Source organism: Berghia stephanieae, chromosome 7 (genome assembly GCF_034508935.2).
Source record: "Berghia stephanieae isolate SIO BIC M18660-M18661 chromosome 7, UCSD_Bste_1.3, whole genome shotgun sequence".
Classification (NCBI taxonomy): domain Eukaryota; kingdom Metazoa; phylum Mollusca; class Gastropoda; order Nudibranchia; family Aeolidiidae; genus Berghia; species Berghia stephanieae.
The window spans coordinates 12316143-12330704 of NC_088366.1; the positions used below are offsets into that span (position 1 = coordinate 12316143).

Here is a 14562-nt window from a genome sequence, read left to right on the forward strand (position 1 = left end):
TCGATTCATCTTGATAAAGAAAGAAATCGACTCTTATGAAAAAGTAGCTGCCAGATTGGAAAAAAAAATATGAGAAATTAAAACAAACAAACAAAAAGTCATAAAAAAATTCAAAATTATTGTTTTTGAAGCGTAATTGATTCACCCTTTTCTCTTTATCTTTACTATATTTGTATCTAGAGTATCACGGAGTATCCAAGGAATGTGAATGAAAAATTCCACTTAAATCATAATAATTTTTTTAAAAATCCATCCAATTTATTTTACTGCAAATCCAGCAAATTGGCAAGATCAAAAGAAGAATCCTTGGCTCCTGGTCCACCGCGAATTACAAAAAAATAGAACTGTGACATGAGCAATATCAGTTCTTATCAAAAGACATTGATATCTAGATAAACAGAGTGAAAAAATACCTTTCTGAGATTTACTAGACTGAAAGGTTTGTTTTTGCCTTGTTTTAACATTCAGTCTCGATCGTAATTTTTTATTTTGATGGTCAGTGCCTAACTCTAGTCGGCTGTGACTGAGACTTTCGACTTCTTAGACGAGAGAGATGTCCCAGTCTCAACTCAAACTTTGAGTCAAAGTAAAGTAAAGAGAACATTGTTATCATCATTATAAAAAAAGTAATAATGTTAATTAAAACGAACAAAATTAAACGTTTTGATTTTGATGAGTCAATAATAAAGGCTACAAAGAAAGCTAAAACCAAAGGCTGTCTCTATTCTCATCCTGACTCAGTCTGACTGGGTGGGTGAGATTAGAAAAACAGTCAAGCCCAAGCTCTCATCCTGGGTGATAATAGAATAGTGGCACCATCTTGGTATTCTCATCCCTGTATTTTCCAACAGGTAGGGTAACCTAGCCTCCGCCCCTTCTCGCTATTCTCACCCCTGTATTAACCAACAGGTAGAGTCAGCTTACCCCCCCCCCCCTTTCTCTCAATATTCACCTTCACATCTGATCATCATCATCTCTCATGTGACTGCTTTTAGTGGTACTGGGGAGGGTGAACATACATGTTATAATGCATTTAAAATTTAGACTGAATTGCTTGAGATATGGGAATCTGTTCGAAATCTATTGGAGTTAATCTCTTTCTCTCTTTTTTTTTTAAATTTTGAATACATAATAAATAAATATAAGTTTGTCTTCCACTATTCATATTTCTAAATAACTTACCGAAAATAGGAATTCAGTCTATTCTCTAATAATATCCTTACCACCCTTTCACAGCTAAGCGAAATAGACTCGCCCAATCTCTAAGAGTTGGACTTTTTCTTTAATGGACATATTATTATTTTGTATTGACTTAGCCATCTCAATTAATCTCTACATTAGGTATTTCTCTCTCTCTTTCTCTCTCCCAAACTCTTATTTCTCTACATAATTATATATTGTTTGTTTTTCCTTCTTTCTTTGTCCACTCAATATTTCATATCTCTCTCGCTCTCTCCCCCAACCCCCCTCTCTTTATCCCTGTCTTTCTCTAATGTCATTTTAATTTGTTGGTATTTTCTTCTTTCTCTTGCACCTCCACCTATATACTATTACTATAAATGTGAATCTGTACATCCCATTCTGATTATCACAGAATTATTTTGAATGTATAATGTAAGCATTTGAGTGTATTAGACCTGTAAATTCTCAGTCAGTTAACTGAAATCAGTCAATTCGTCAAATTCAAATATTTTTTAAAAGGGAAGAAAGAAATGAATAAAGAAAGAATTCATGAATCGTAGTCGATTGACTGTAAAGTTAACTAGGAATGTTCCACAGCCCCACGCATAGCTCATGGGCCGTTTATATTAATGATGGATATATATTGCCAAGGCTAAGCGACGCTTTTTAGAATTGCCGTGTCTGAACACACCCCAGTGTATTTTCACACAGCCTTCGTGAAATTATTTTTTCACTTTCGAAACCTGTCGTAGCCAATTTTAACTGAGCCGCCGAGCGATAAATTTCACTGTTTCGTCTAAGCCAAAATTGACCACATTTACTTGAATGACAGGAAAAGTATGAGAAAGAAAAATTCGAAACACCCGAAGTTCGTTATGTAGACACCTTCAAATCGAAAGTTAAATGATTGCTACAAGACATCTCGATTACCTCATGTTGTAAACAAACTGGTTGACTGTTTCTAAGTTTCTTCACTGATTGGGTACCTAATTACAAGGAACAATGGTAAGTAGCCTAATTAATTCCCTCACAATTTAGTTTTCTGCCATTGCTTTGCTCAAGTGAGCTTGCTGTTTACCTTTCATTTTGATTCTTTGGATTTTACCGCTACGACGAATTACGAAGAGTTTCAGTTTCAGTCAATTTTTATAGAGCTCAATTACAGGTCTAGTGTATTCCTCTTTGTTGGATTTTGTGCTTGTGTCCGGATGAGACTTATAGGTGATCTCAAACTAAGTACACTGGTGGTATGCTCTTGGAATCTACATCTGATCCCTAATTGTTCCCAGTTCCCCTATGTCTTAATTTTCCTTGGGTGCTTTAATTGTAATTCTATAACTTTTTACTCTCTCATTTTCTACCTTTTTACTGGCGCTGATATGACCTAAATGTGTTGCAAGCGCCGTAAAACCCTTAAAAACAAAATAAAAACAGGGGCAGGGGCTAGGGGGGTAAGAATAGCGAGAATGTGCCACTACCTCTATTCTCATCCAGGATGAGAATAGTCACCCAAAACCAAAACAGCGAAATTCCCCCCCCCCCCCCCACCCCACCTTCTAAAAGTTTAAAAAAAAACGATTTTCACGTTACAGTGAGCTGGTGGCCACTAGGCTGGAGTTATCAAAGTGCCTAGCATAAAATTTATGATAACCGCTCACTTTATCATTTTTACTTCTGTTGGCACTTTGATAAAATTTTCAAATTCAGAACATCATTAATTTAGGAACCATTCATTTAACCCAATCAGCAGTTGGGTGGGACTTAAAATAACTAGATTTAATTTGATTGCCTTGTTTGTTTCTCTACAACAAACGATTTCAGGTTATTAAAGTTTTTCTGTTTACAATTTTAGTCACTTTTTTTACAGAGAGAGAATCTGTGATCTCCCTGTTACCTCCCAACCAGTGTCTCGAGGTAATTGGGGAAGTTTGGGTTTTTCAGAATAATCGAACCACTTTTTGTATTCAAGATTTATTTAAAAAGATATGGCAAGTTAAAACTGGCATAGTTTTGAATTTTCTTGTATAAAGAGAAGACATCTATATATATTTCAATTTAATCATGAAAAAAAAAGATAGAATTTTTTTTTATATGTTCAAGATATGAGTCCCCTTCTTATTCTCATATGCCTTTCAATCTGGAGTCCCGTTCGAAGATGAAGTTACTCATCTTTAAGTTCTAGTGGCTGAAAAGTTTTTTATGTAGATAAGTTGCAGAGGGCCATATCTCCTCTCTATGGGTTGAGTATTTTCTGCATCACTGCAGTATATGCTCTACATCTTCCTCCTCACCGCATGAGCAGACATGAATCTGTTTTAATGAATAATGAAATAAATGTATCTTATTATATATATATATATATACTTTTCAGTTGAAAAAGAGCCATGGAGCGTCGGCCAAGTCGAGTCTTGAAAACAAGTGGAAGTTCATCTGCACTTTTGCAGTCCAAATCATATCTTGATAAGGGAAAGGAAAATACTCCTGTTGAAGGAGATTCTGATGACGAAAATACACCAAGGTATTCAGCTTTGCTATTTCAACTAGATAAAACTACTCTCTGGTTACAATTGGAGCTAATATGATTATGATAGTAATAAAGACATACTGCTCCTACATTTGCTATGTGTATACTTGTTAGCAATAGCAGTAGTTGTCATAGGCTTATTAACATCTCTTTATTGTTGTAATGTACAATTATTAGGGTTTTTTTTTTTTTAATTTCCTGGTTTAAGTTTTAACAAATTAAATTTAGTGGAATTCTAAAAAAAATATGAATTTTGAAAACCCATTCAGTTCTGTTTTCAAAATGAATCTCACAATTACTAATTTTTTATTTTTAGTTTGATTTATGGTAGAGTCGGGGAAATCCATTTTTTTAACAAAGTAATCTTGAATCTTAGGATAATATACATGCTTATTTTCTGTGGTCATTCTCTACCTTTTGTTGTCCTTAACTATAATATCATTTATTAATATATAATGTTCCCTGACTGGAGTACAGTGTTCAGAATAGGGTTGGTTGATGTGTTTGCACTCCGTAAATTTTTGCCCTTTGAATTGGCAACCCTGAACAGTACAATGGTATTTTGCTCTGGTGGTCATTGCAATTTTTGGTAAAAGGTTTAAATATTTCTTCTTTTTACTCTTCTACAGACAATGGACTCTAGACAGCTTTGAGATTGGACGGCCCTTGGGAAGGGGAAAGTTTGGAAATGTGTATGTGGCTAGAGAGAGGAAAAGCAAATGCATTGTAGCAATAAAGGTAGGTAATCATTTTTATTGCACAGAACCATACCATTTTAGCAGAGTTATCTTGTTGTATACAGGGTAATTTTCATTCTCAGGGGTGCTGTACACCATTAGGGTCTGGTTCTGTAATACAATGATGATATTATGTATTGAATAAAATACATTTCTGTGTACTATATATGGCCCATTCTGTTACTCTCTTTTTGTAATAAAGGAAAAAATTGTTAATTATTTTTAAAGACAATTGTATTTCTCCAATTTTTAACAATTATATTTCTCTATTTCTCGCCAGCTTATGTTCAAATCCCAACTACAAAAATCTGGTGTTGAGCATCAGTTGAGACGTGAAATAGAAATTCAAACAAGGCTCAGGTAATTTTTTAATCTATTTATTTGATGTCTTGGATTGATTTTTAGTGTAAAACATCTCTACTTTTAAAAATGTGAACAAAATTAATTTACTCCTTATTGAGATGGATTGAATTCTAATGGGATTGATATTTCACTAAGTTTTAAATTGATTGACCAATTTTCACATTTCATTCAATATTTTATTCATATTCGATATTGAATTTTAATGGGATTGACATTTCACCGAGTTTCAAATCAATCTTTCAGTTATATTGTATATTAGTAGTTTCAGATTTCATTTGATATCATTTTCATTCAGTTTTTCCTTCATGTATGCCTCCATTATATTATTTTGTCTTAAGAAAATAGCTTTTATTTTTCCGTCTGGCCCCTGACTTCTGCATTTAACAAATAAGCAGACCTGCTTACTGTTATTATAAAGAATTTAATTTAAATTAAAAATCCCCCCCCCCTTCCCCCAACCAAAAATAAATAAATAAATTAAGGTTTGAATTGATAATTATTGACTAAGATTGTGAAATTAGGTTGCTAATTGTCTGTGAATTTATTAAGCTCTGTAAAGTTTGCCAATAATTAATGAAATGCATATTAAGCTGTTTCGTAACTGAAATAACAAATCATCTACACTTTTTGTTTTTTAAAAATTGTTTTGCTCTCTTCATTATAGCATGCTTCGTTTCCCCATACTAGCTACATTGTTATGAAATAGTTTTGCAATGAAAATGATATGTCAATTTTTAGATCATTTTCATATCATATCAGAGTATCATAGAACTATTAGTCTACTGCCACAAAATTTGATTAAAACAATTCCTTGAATCAACAACTTTAATTATTCTATTATAAAAATTGCGATTTCATTGATAGTGAAACAAATTTTTTCTGAGCAAGAAACCTCAAGAAACCAAAGCTCACTTAATTTAAGTAAACATTTTGGTCAATTTCCCTTTATTAATTCAAATGGTCACTTTTTATTCTTTTGCATACCGTTTTTTTTTTTTTTGTTCTTTCAGTCATCCAAATATTCTTAAGATGTACGGCTACTTCTACGATGAATCCAGAATTTTTCTTATCCTGGAGTTCGCTGCCAAGGGAGAGCTGTACAAAGAGCTACAGAAAAACACAAGATTTGATGATGTCCGGTCATCAAAGGTGGGTGTTACTTTGGAGTATATTATTATTCCTTTTATGTAGTTAAAGGTTTCATTGGAAGTTCTGGCTTACTTTCTTACATAATGGATGAGTTAAGCTATGAAAGGAGATCGAATACCCACTGCGCTGTACTGCCTTGGCAAGTCCCTTTGCCCTAGCTCAGTTTGCAGCATTGCACTGCAGCACTGACTCCTTGTTATTCCACGTGTTCCTTGCAATAGACCCTAAGTCAGTGCTGATGGTTTTCCTCGGATCCGCGGAAATCCGCGATTTTGGAGTCCAGAGGAGGAATTTCCTCCTTTTAAAAATTACATTTTCTCGAAACAATGTGCTAGCAATGAGAGAGTTGATGTGTGGTGGAACACACAAGTGTAGTTTCCCACTCTCCAGAAGTTAGCTAGAGTATCAATGATAGTCTATCATCTCAATTGCTCTAAAACTGGGGTTTAGTGGGGATTAAAGGCAATCATTCAACATTTTCCTACTTTTTCACTTTTTGTCACCATCAGCACTGAGACCCTAAGTACAAATTTCCCATATGGGATAAATAAAGGGAAAATTTATTATTAATATAATATGATAAGATGGATTTCTCTTGCTTTTTTAAAATCGCTTATTTATGACAAGCTTAAGTCACTATTTGAATATTGTTCACAGTACATCGGCCAATTGACGGATGCCTTGATTTATTGCCATGAGAGAAAAGTCATCCACCGTGACATCAAGCCAGAGAACCTGTTGTTGGACCTGGTTGGGAATTTGAAAATTGCTGACTTTGGTTGGTCTGTCCACGCTCCGTCTTCCAGGTATGTGACACATAATATATATTATTATTCCACCCCTCTCATTGGAAAACCCTATTCCTTCAGAGCCATGCAGCCCATGGAGTCAGAGTTTATCCCAATTTCTATAGCAATTGCTCGCTATCCTTTGGATAGGAAGCTAGTCTATCGTACTTTCTGCCAAATCTAACAGACTCAGCTACCCATTCACTGCTGGGTGGACAAGGGGGAGAGGTCAGAAAAAAATCTCGACTGCATCCGGGATAGATCATGGTCCCTCTGCGTGTGAAGCGCTTGCTCTACCAACTGAGCTATCAGGACCCCCTCAGCATAGCTGCCAATCCTACCGGAAATGGCGGGAGACTCCCGCATTTTTAGTTCGTCTCACGTGCTCCCGTCCGTCACACCAATCTCCCACATTATTATGCAGTAGCCTGACTGTAGGCCCAGGCCTAGAACCCATGTAAGCCTACCATGCGGGTCTTTTCGGTTCTTTCTGTAACGCACGTGAAATTCCAGTCCTCTATTTTGTAAACAAAAGTGAGTTAAAGTCGTTTGGTATTGTGGTAGATTTATAATCGGAAAGGCTGATACCGAATCCGTTCTCTTTAGTGAAGTTAAATAGCTGCAGGGTGTCCAGCAGATTATCAGACTTAAAAATCCTACCTCCCCCCAAAAAATCCTACCAAGCAATTTAAAAGCAGGGGTGAGAATGACTGGTCACAAAAAAGGTGGAAATTTTTCATCGTGAAGATCATGACCCATCCATGCGACCATAACCTATAAATTTGAATTTCACTCAAATTTACTGAGATGCGATCCAAAATTTGTCTTGCAGCAAATTCTGACACGACTTGGTGGAATTTCTAAAGTTGAAAGTGTAATTTAAACATTTGGTGGTTGTAGTAGGGATGATGATGTGATGGTTGTAGTAGTAGTGGTGATAGGGATGATGTGGTAGTAATGATTGTAGTAGTAGTAGTGGTCGTATGGATGATTGTGTGGTGGTGGTTGTAGTAGCTGTGGTAGGAATGATGATGTGGTGGTTGTTGTAGTAGTAGTGGTGGTAGGGTTTATGATGTGGTGGTGGTTGTAGTAGTAGTGGTGGTAGGGATGATGTGGTGTTATTTGTAGTAGTAGTGGTGGTAGGGATGATGTGGTGTTATTTGTAGTAGTAGTGGTGGTGGTAGGGATGATGATGTGGTGGTGGTGGTTGTAATAGTAGTGGTGGTAGGGATGATGTGGTAGTGGTGGTAGGGATGATGATATGGTGGTGATTGTAGTGGTAGTGTGGTCTTAGAGATGATGATGTGATGGTGGTTGTAGTAGTAGTGGTGGTAGGGATGATGCTGTTGTGGTGGTTGTAGTGGGGTTGATGATGTGGTGGTGGTTGTAGTATTTGTGGTAGGAATTATGATGTGGTGGTAGTTGTAGTAGTCGTGGTGGTAGGGATGATGTGGTGTTATTTGTAGTAGTTGTGGTGGTGGTAGGGATGATGATGTGGTGGTGGTGGTTGTAATAGTAGTGGTGGTAGAGATGTTGATGTAGTGGTTTTGGTGAGTGTTTTTTATTCAATGATGATAATAGCAATTTGTCAAATAGGAGGAAAATGTCTCCGTCTATAGATCAAACACAAGCAAAGTGTAAAAATAACAGGAACATAGTCTTGTATTAGTATTATTTAATATATTACTATAAGTAGTATAAATCCATTCTTATTATTAGACATAAATCTACTTTTTGTAAACATTTAATGAATTGTCCTTTCCATATGTAAATGGCCTACAATGCTATTCAAACAAAAGGCCAGAAAGTGTTGTTTTGTTTTGATTTTTATTTCATAAAGCAGGCTAGAATATCTTTGTTACCGAAACATAGTGGTTATTCAGCTTAAATACAACCCAATAATCTCTCAAATTTAAAGCCATAGCCCAAAGATAAAAAGAAAGAAGAGTAAATTAAGCCAATCACCATTGCTTTATTCAGCTCTACATGGCTGATATCGATTGTAATTAAATTATTCAGATTGAGAGTACCATACTCATAAGCATTCAAAAGAAGTAAACAAGTCAGTCTCAATCAGTCAGTCACAGCGTAATGTATCTCCCTGATTTTTTCTGACTCTCCCTGATTTTTTCTGACTCTCCCTGATTTTCTGTCCAAAACTCCCTCTTAATAAGCTTGGTGGGTTGGCAGCTATGCCTCAGTATTGTCAGGGGTCCCTTATAAGTTGAAATGTTATTTGAGTGTAGTTTAAAAAAAAATAATTTAACCGCAGTTTTCTTTTTCAAAAGCTAGAACATATAAGCAAGATTGCCAATTTTCCGTATATTTACGGAATTCACTATATTATAAACCCTCAGTATATTTTTCAATCGCCTGCTGAACGGAAAAAACTAACTACATAATATCTTTTTACTGGAGTTAAGCGTTCAGAAAGGGGTCAGTCCATGTGTTTGTGTCAAAGATCAGTAAATGTTTGCCTCCCTGAATTGGTAGCCCTGTATAAGTTAAGCACAGCGGCCAATTATCCCGATATAATCGGGACTGTCCTTATTTGGCAACCTGAGAAAAGTTTAAAGAAAGAAAAAAATGGGACTGTTTATTTGTTTGGAAATGATCCTTGTAGGTTCCAGGATTATGCTTTGTTGACCAGCAAATTAAAATACGAAACAAAACAAAAGAAGCTGTAAATTTAGATTATATTTTTTTTCATAGTCCACAAACATATTACTGTTTTGGGTCATAATAATAACGGTGCACATTTGTTAAGCGCAGCTTTTCCCGCTATATAATGCAGGCTCTGGGCGCGTTACAATTACATGTACATGTATAAAAAATATCAATATCCCCATGCACAGCATGATTTCACTCACAAGCACACGCCCGCAAACACATATACACACAAACACAATCACAAAAAAAAAATAAAAAGTAATAAAGACAATATTGTGCATAAGGGTGTCCCGTTTTAGCTCTTTGAAAAAGTTGGCCACTATGGTTAAGTCGTTGATAATTTATTTTTGTTAATTTCTTTGAATAGACGTAAAACTATGTGTGGAACGCTGGACTACCTTCCACCTGAGATGATTGAAGGAAAATATCACGATGAGCACGTGGACCTTTGGAGTCTTGGGGTTCTCACCTATGAGTTCTTGGTTGGCAACCCGCCGTTTGAGACCGATAGTAATACGGCCACTTACACCAGGATCTGTAAAGTGGATATTCGGTATCCGTCGTTTGTCTCAGCAGAGGCTAGAGATTTGATATGCAAAGTAAGTGAGATTTGGCAACTTTATACTGACTATGCTGACTAGATTATTTTGTCTTGAATTTAATACCATCAGACCGTACTGTTTTTTTATCAATTTGGTAGTTACAGCAATGCGACTTGGTCAGGCTTAAATGAAGCCAAAGTCATAAAGTTGTTATCGCTCATGTTTGGTCAGGTGGCTTAACTAGATACATGAATTATTATCTATGATGAGAAATTACATTGTTCAAAGGCTAAAGATGTGCAGTCGAACACAATTATAGTGAACAAGTCAGGGCAAATATAAAATTGTTTAATCAGTAATTCTTTATTCCCATCAATCCCTAAAACATACACATTTTTCCATCATCTCCGCTTTGCTTACAAGTGTGTGGTCCTAAGAATATGTGTTATCCACTGTATTGTTAAAACATATTTTTGACTTAAAGTGTCTTGTCTTTTGGGGTCTCAATTGATCCTCAGTTTTGTCTCTTATTAATAATCAATATGTGTGATTTAAAAATTTATTTATGCTCTCAATATTTAAATTTTTCAGTTGCTTCGATATGACCCCAAGAATCGTATTCGATTGGCTGAAGTCTTGCAACATCCCTGGATTGTGAAAAATAAAATTGATCCAGCAAAATAGACAGACACTGATGCATTTGTATGTTTTTATAATGGTTAATTGACTGTGAATCATGAAAGTCATTAATTGAGATACGTATTGGAGTTGGATTTGTACACATTTGAATTTGTAGTGGATCGAAGAAGAAACATTTTAATGACTTTTTAAAAATATGTTCACATTAAATCAAAATTTTTAATGACAAGCATTTGCCCGATTCATTTGTATATATTACCATTATTATTATTATTGCTATAACTTTTTTTTTTTAGTTTCATTAAAAAAAATGTTTATCATTGTTTTTAAATGACACGACAATTGTTTTTATATTGCTTCATGTAAACTTGCAGTCATTTCATAATATATATTATATTCTTAAATCAGTCACTTGATAATACTTCATTTGATATCATATTATGAGCTTTTTGGTAAAATGCTGAGTTGTAATATGTCAGAATTTTTATCATGTATAACTTAATCCCCTGGTTTTTTTAATGGTCTCCTGCACTCTCACCAACTTGGCTATGCTAAGACAAGAGTATAGATTACAAATTACATAGTGTAGATCTGCTAACCCTCCCAATTGGATTGGGAAATTCCTTATCGGGTTGCCCTGTTCCCCAAATCTTGATTAAGGATAATTTTTTTTTTTATAAGAGCTTCACATTTTTTATCATTTTTAAAAGGGAATGTTGATAAACATGATAAAATGATGATAACAATTTAGAAATATGGTGATATAGTTGCATCACCATGATTATGTTTGATGTTATAATATGGTATTTATGGTATGTGTAAATTGTGCTGCTCGAAGCTCGAAGAAATAAATAACAATGCGAAATTGAATGTAAGCTTCAATTTAATTACAAAAACAGATAAAATGGACGTTTCAGGTTTCCCCTTTATCAACAAAACAGGATGAATGAAACACTACAGACGAATGAGATTATGTGATAGTGGCGTTGTTAAGATGAATGATTCATCTTTGATCCTTTTTAATGGACTTTGGAGCATTTTTGGATCATGCTGAGGGGAAAATAATTTATTTCTAAATCTATTTAAGGTGACTTTTCCTTGGAAGCTACAAATTTTTGAAATTTCAAGTTGGCAGGTCTGTATTTGGCATTTTTGTTAAAGTTGGCAGGTCTGCATAAGGTTTACAGCCAAATTATACTCGAGTTATCAATGATATAACTGAATTATATAGACATATTGGGGGTCCCGATAGCTCAGTTGGTAGAGCACTCACTTCGCACACAAGGGGACCAAGATCGATCCCGGCTGCAGTTGTTATTTTTTCTGACCCCCCTGTCCGCCCAGCAGTGAATAGGTAGCTGAGTCTGTTAGATTTTGTGGAAAGTACTTTGCGATAGATGAGCATCCTATCCAAAGGATAGCAAGCAATTGCTATTGTCTGTTTCACGCTGTAGAAACTGGGATAAACTCCAGCTCCTTGGGCCCAATGGCTGTGAAGGACTACTTAATACAGACATATTGCTTTTAGAATAGGATTTTAATTTTAAGTGCATTGGAATCTACATCCATTCCCTATTCAATTGGTAGCTTACCTCAGTTGTGCTTTGTCTTCAATTGACAGATGGCCATTACGTGCCTTGCAACGATTGTCTTGTCTTCCAATGTATTGAAGTGATTTGGAATAAATACACATTTTGTACATGAACCAATTGCAATTTTGTTGTGTGTATTTACAGTAGTTTGTTTACATTTTGTTTGCTTGCCAGAAAGGTCCAATCTTTACTTTTTCCTTTACATTTGAACTAGGTCATCTGGATGAGGTCTTTTGACCTCCCATGGTGGGCAGGAGGTCACTTGCTGTGTCTTTTATCCCCCTTTATCTGTTTTCTGAGTTGCTTTGTTTTGGAATGGATTACATGTTTTGTCCTGCCCCTGGCCGAAGTCCTTAGCTGGGAGTGAAACTGTCAAATGTATAGTTATAAATAAAATTCCCTTTATTCATCCTATAGGGGAAATTTTCACGACTGACATTGAAGGCTTAAAACAATGTTATGAGAGAAGTTTATTTTCATTAAATATTTAATTCATGGTAGAAATTTATCCATACATTACACAAAATTATCCATAATTAAGTATAAAATTGGACTACGTATACAATAAAATACAAGCAAAAAGCTAAAGCAGGTATTATCTACGGATGTATTTTTACATTATTTCACCTCTAGTTCTGCGACTATGTGATTTTGTGGTATGACACTTGCCTTCAGATTGAAATGTCCTGGGTTTGAATCACGCTCTAACTCTCAGCGGTGCATAGTTGAATCCTTGGAAACATCTCATTACTCACATTCTCTCACCTTACCCAGGAGTAAAATGAGTACCTGGCCATCTCTGTCAGAAAAAAATTGTAATATCGCCTAACAGGTTTCGTGTCTCGTCTTACATGTTAAATGTTGCTGTTGGCTAGGACCCCCTTGTGAAGTGCATTGAGCATGGTTAGGGGATATTACGCTATATAAAAGCTCACATTTATTTTTTGTTGTTGTTGAAATGTCACTGTCAGTACCAGTCTGGTTTGCTTATTGAATTGTAAGTAACCAGATTTTAATTAATCTTGTATCACTCCCTTTAACTTCTGTCATTATCTAGATCCCCAACATAGAGGAAGAAACTCATTTGGTTTCTTATAATTCATTAAGAGGGGGGGGGGGGGGGGGGGGGGGGAGGTGGGCTCCAGTGGTTTGGCAGAGTTTAGTTTTTAGAGGTTTTACTGCACATATGACACTTTTAGGTCATTTCTGCATCTGTAAAAAGGAAGATGATATGGGACAAGTTGTAGATCTGAAGTTACGTTGTTTGTTTTAAGGGTTTTGCAGCGCTTGCAACACAATAAGGTCATATCAGCGCCAGTAAAAAGGAAGAAAATGGGATAATTTGTTTTTAAGGGTTTTATGGTGCTTGCAACACATTGAGGTCATATCAGCGCCAGTAAAAAGGAAGAAAATGGGATAGTTTGTTTTTAAGGGTTTTACTGCACTTGCAACACAATTAGGTCATATCAGCGCCAGTTAAGAGGAAGAAAATGGGACAGTAAAAAGTTCTAGAATTACAATTAAGGCACCCAAGAAAAGGTAAGACAAAGGGGAATTGGGAACAAATAGGAAACAGATATCGATTTCAAGAGCACACTATCAAAGTACTTAGTTTGAAATCACTTAAAAGTCTCATCCAGACACAACCACAGGTCCTCACAGAATATACTCAAATGTTTATAAATCATATATAATATGTAAACAAAACATAATACAGAGCATAACCGACAGATGATTTACAAGGAAAAAAAGATCATCTCCCAAAACTATAACTATACATTCGACTGTTTCCCTCTCAGCCACGGTATCCGCCAGGACCAAAACCAAGTAATCTCATTCCAAGACAAAGACAGAAAGCAAGTTCGGAAAACAGATATTATAAGCAAGGAAATACTGATCTGGCAGACACAGCGTAAGTACCTATGAAGGGTGTGGGTTCAAATAGGGAACAAGATTCCAAGAGCAATACATCATTGTCTTGACATCCAGGCATTAGCAAAGGGTCCTGCTTTGAAGGATACACTTAAATACTATTTACAAACTACGTAATGTTAATGTTGCTGCTTGAAGCTCGAAGAAATAAATAATAATGTGAAATTGAATAATGTAAGCTTCAATTTAATTACAAAAACAGATCAAATGGACGTTTCAGGTTTCCCCTTTATCAACAAAACAGGATGAATGAAACACCACAGATGAATGAGATGATGTGGTAGTGGCGTAGTTAAGATGAATCATCTGATCTGTTTTTGTATATTAAATTGAAGCTTACATTCAATTTCACATTATTATTTATTTACAAACTACGATACATTTAGGGGTCCCAATAGCTCAGTTGGTAGGCCACTCACTTCATATGCAAATCTTTTTCGGGTG

General features: G+C 35.5%; 1 protein-coding gene across 1 annotated transcript; it reads left to right on the forward strand.

The window, feature by feature from the left end:
• The first annotated feature begins 51 nt into the window (after positions 1–51).
• Positions 52–12299, forward strand: LOC144976702 (aurora kinase A-A-like). The gene is made up of 8 exons (XM_078921056.1): positions 52–439; positions 3554–3700; positions 4336–4444; positions 4724–4803; positions 5817–5955; positions 6613–6761; positions 9781–10012; positions 10547–12299. The coding sequence occupies exons 2-8, from the start codon at positions 3567–3569 to the stop codon at positions 10637–10639; spliced, it is 936 nt and encodes a 311-aa protein (XP_078777182.1). The 5' UTR covers positions 52–439; positions 3554–3566; the 3' UTR covers positions 10640–12299.
• The last annotated feature ends 2263 nt before the right edge of the window (positions 12300–14562 follow it).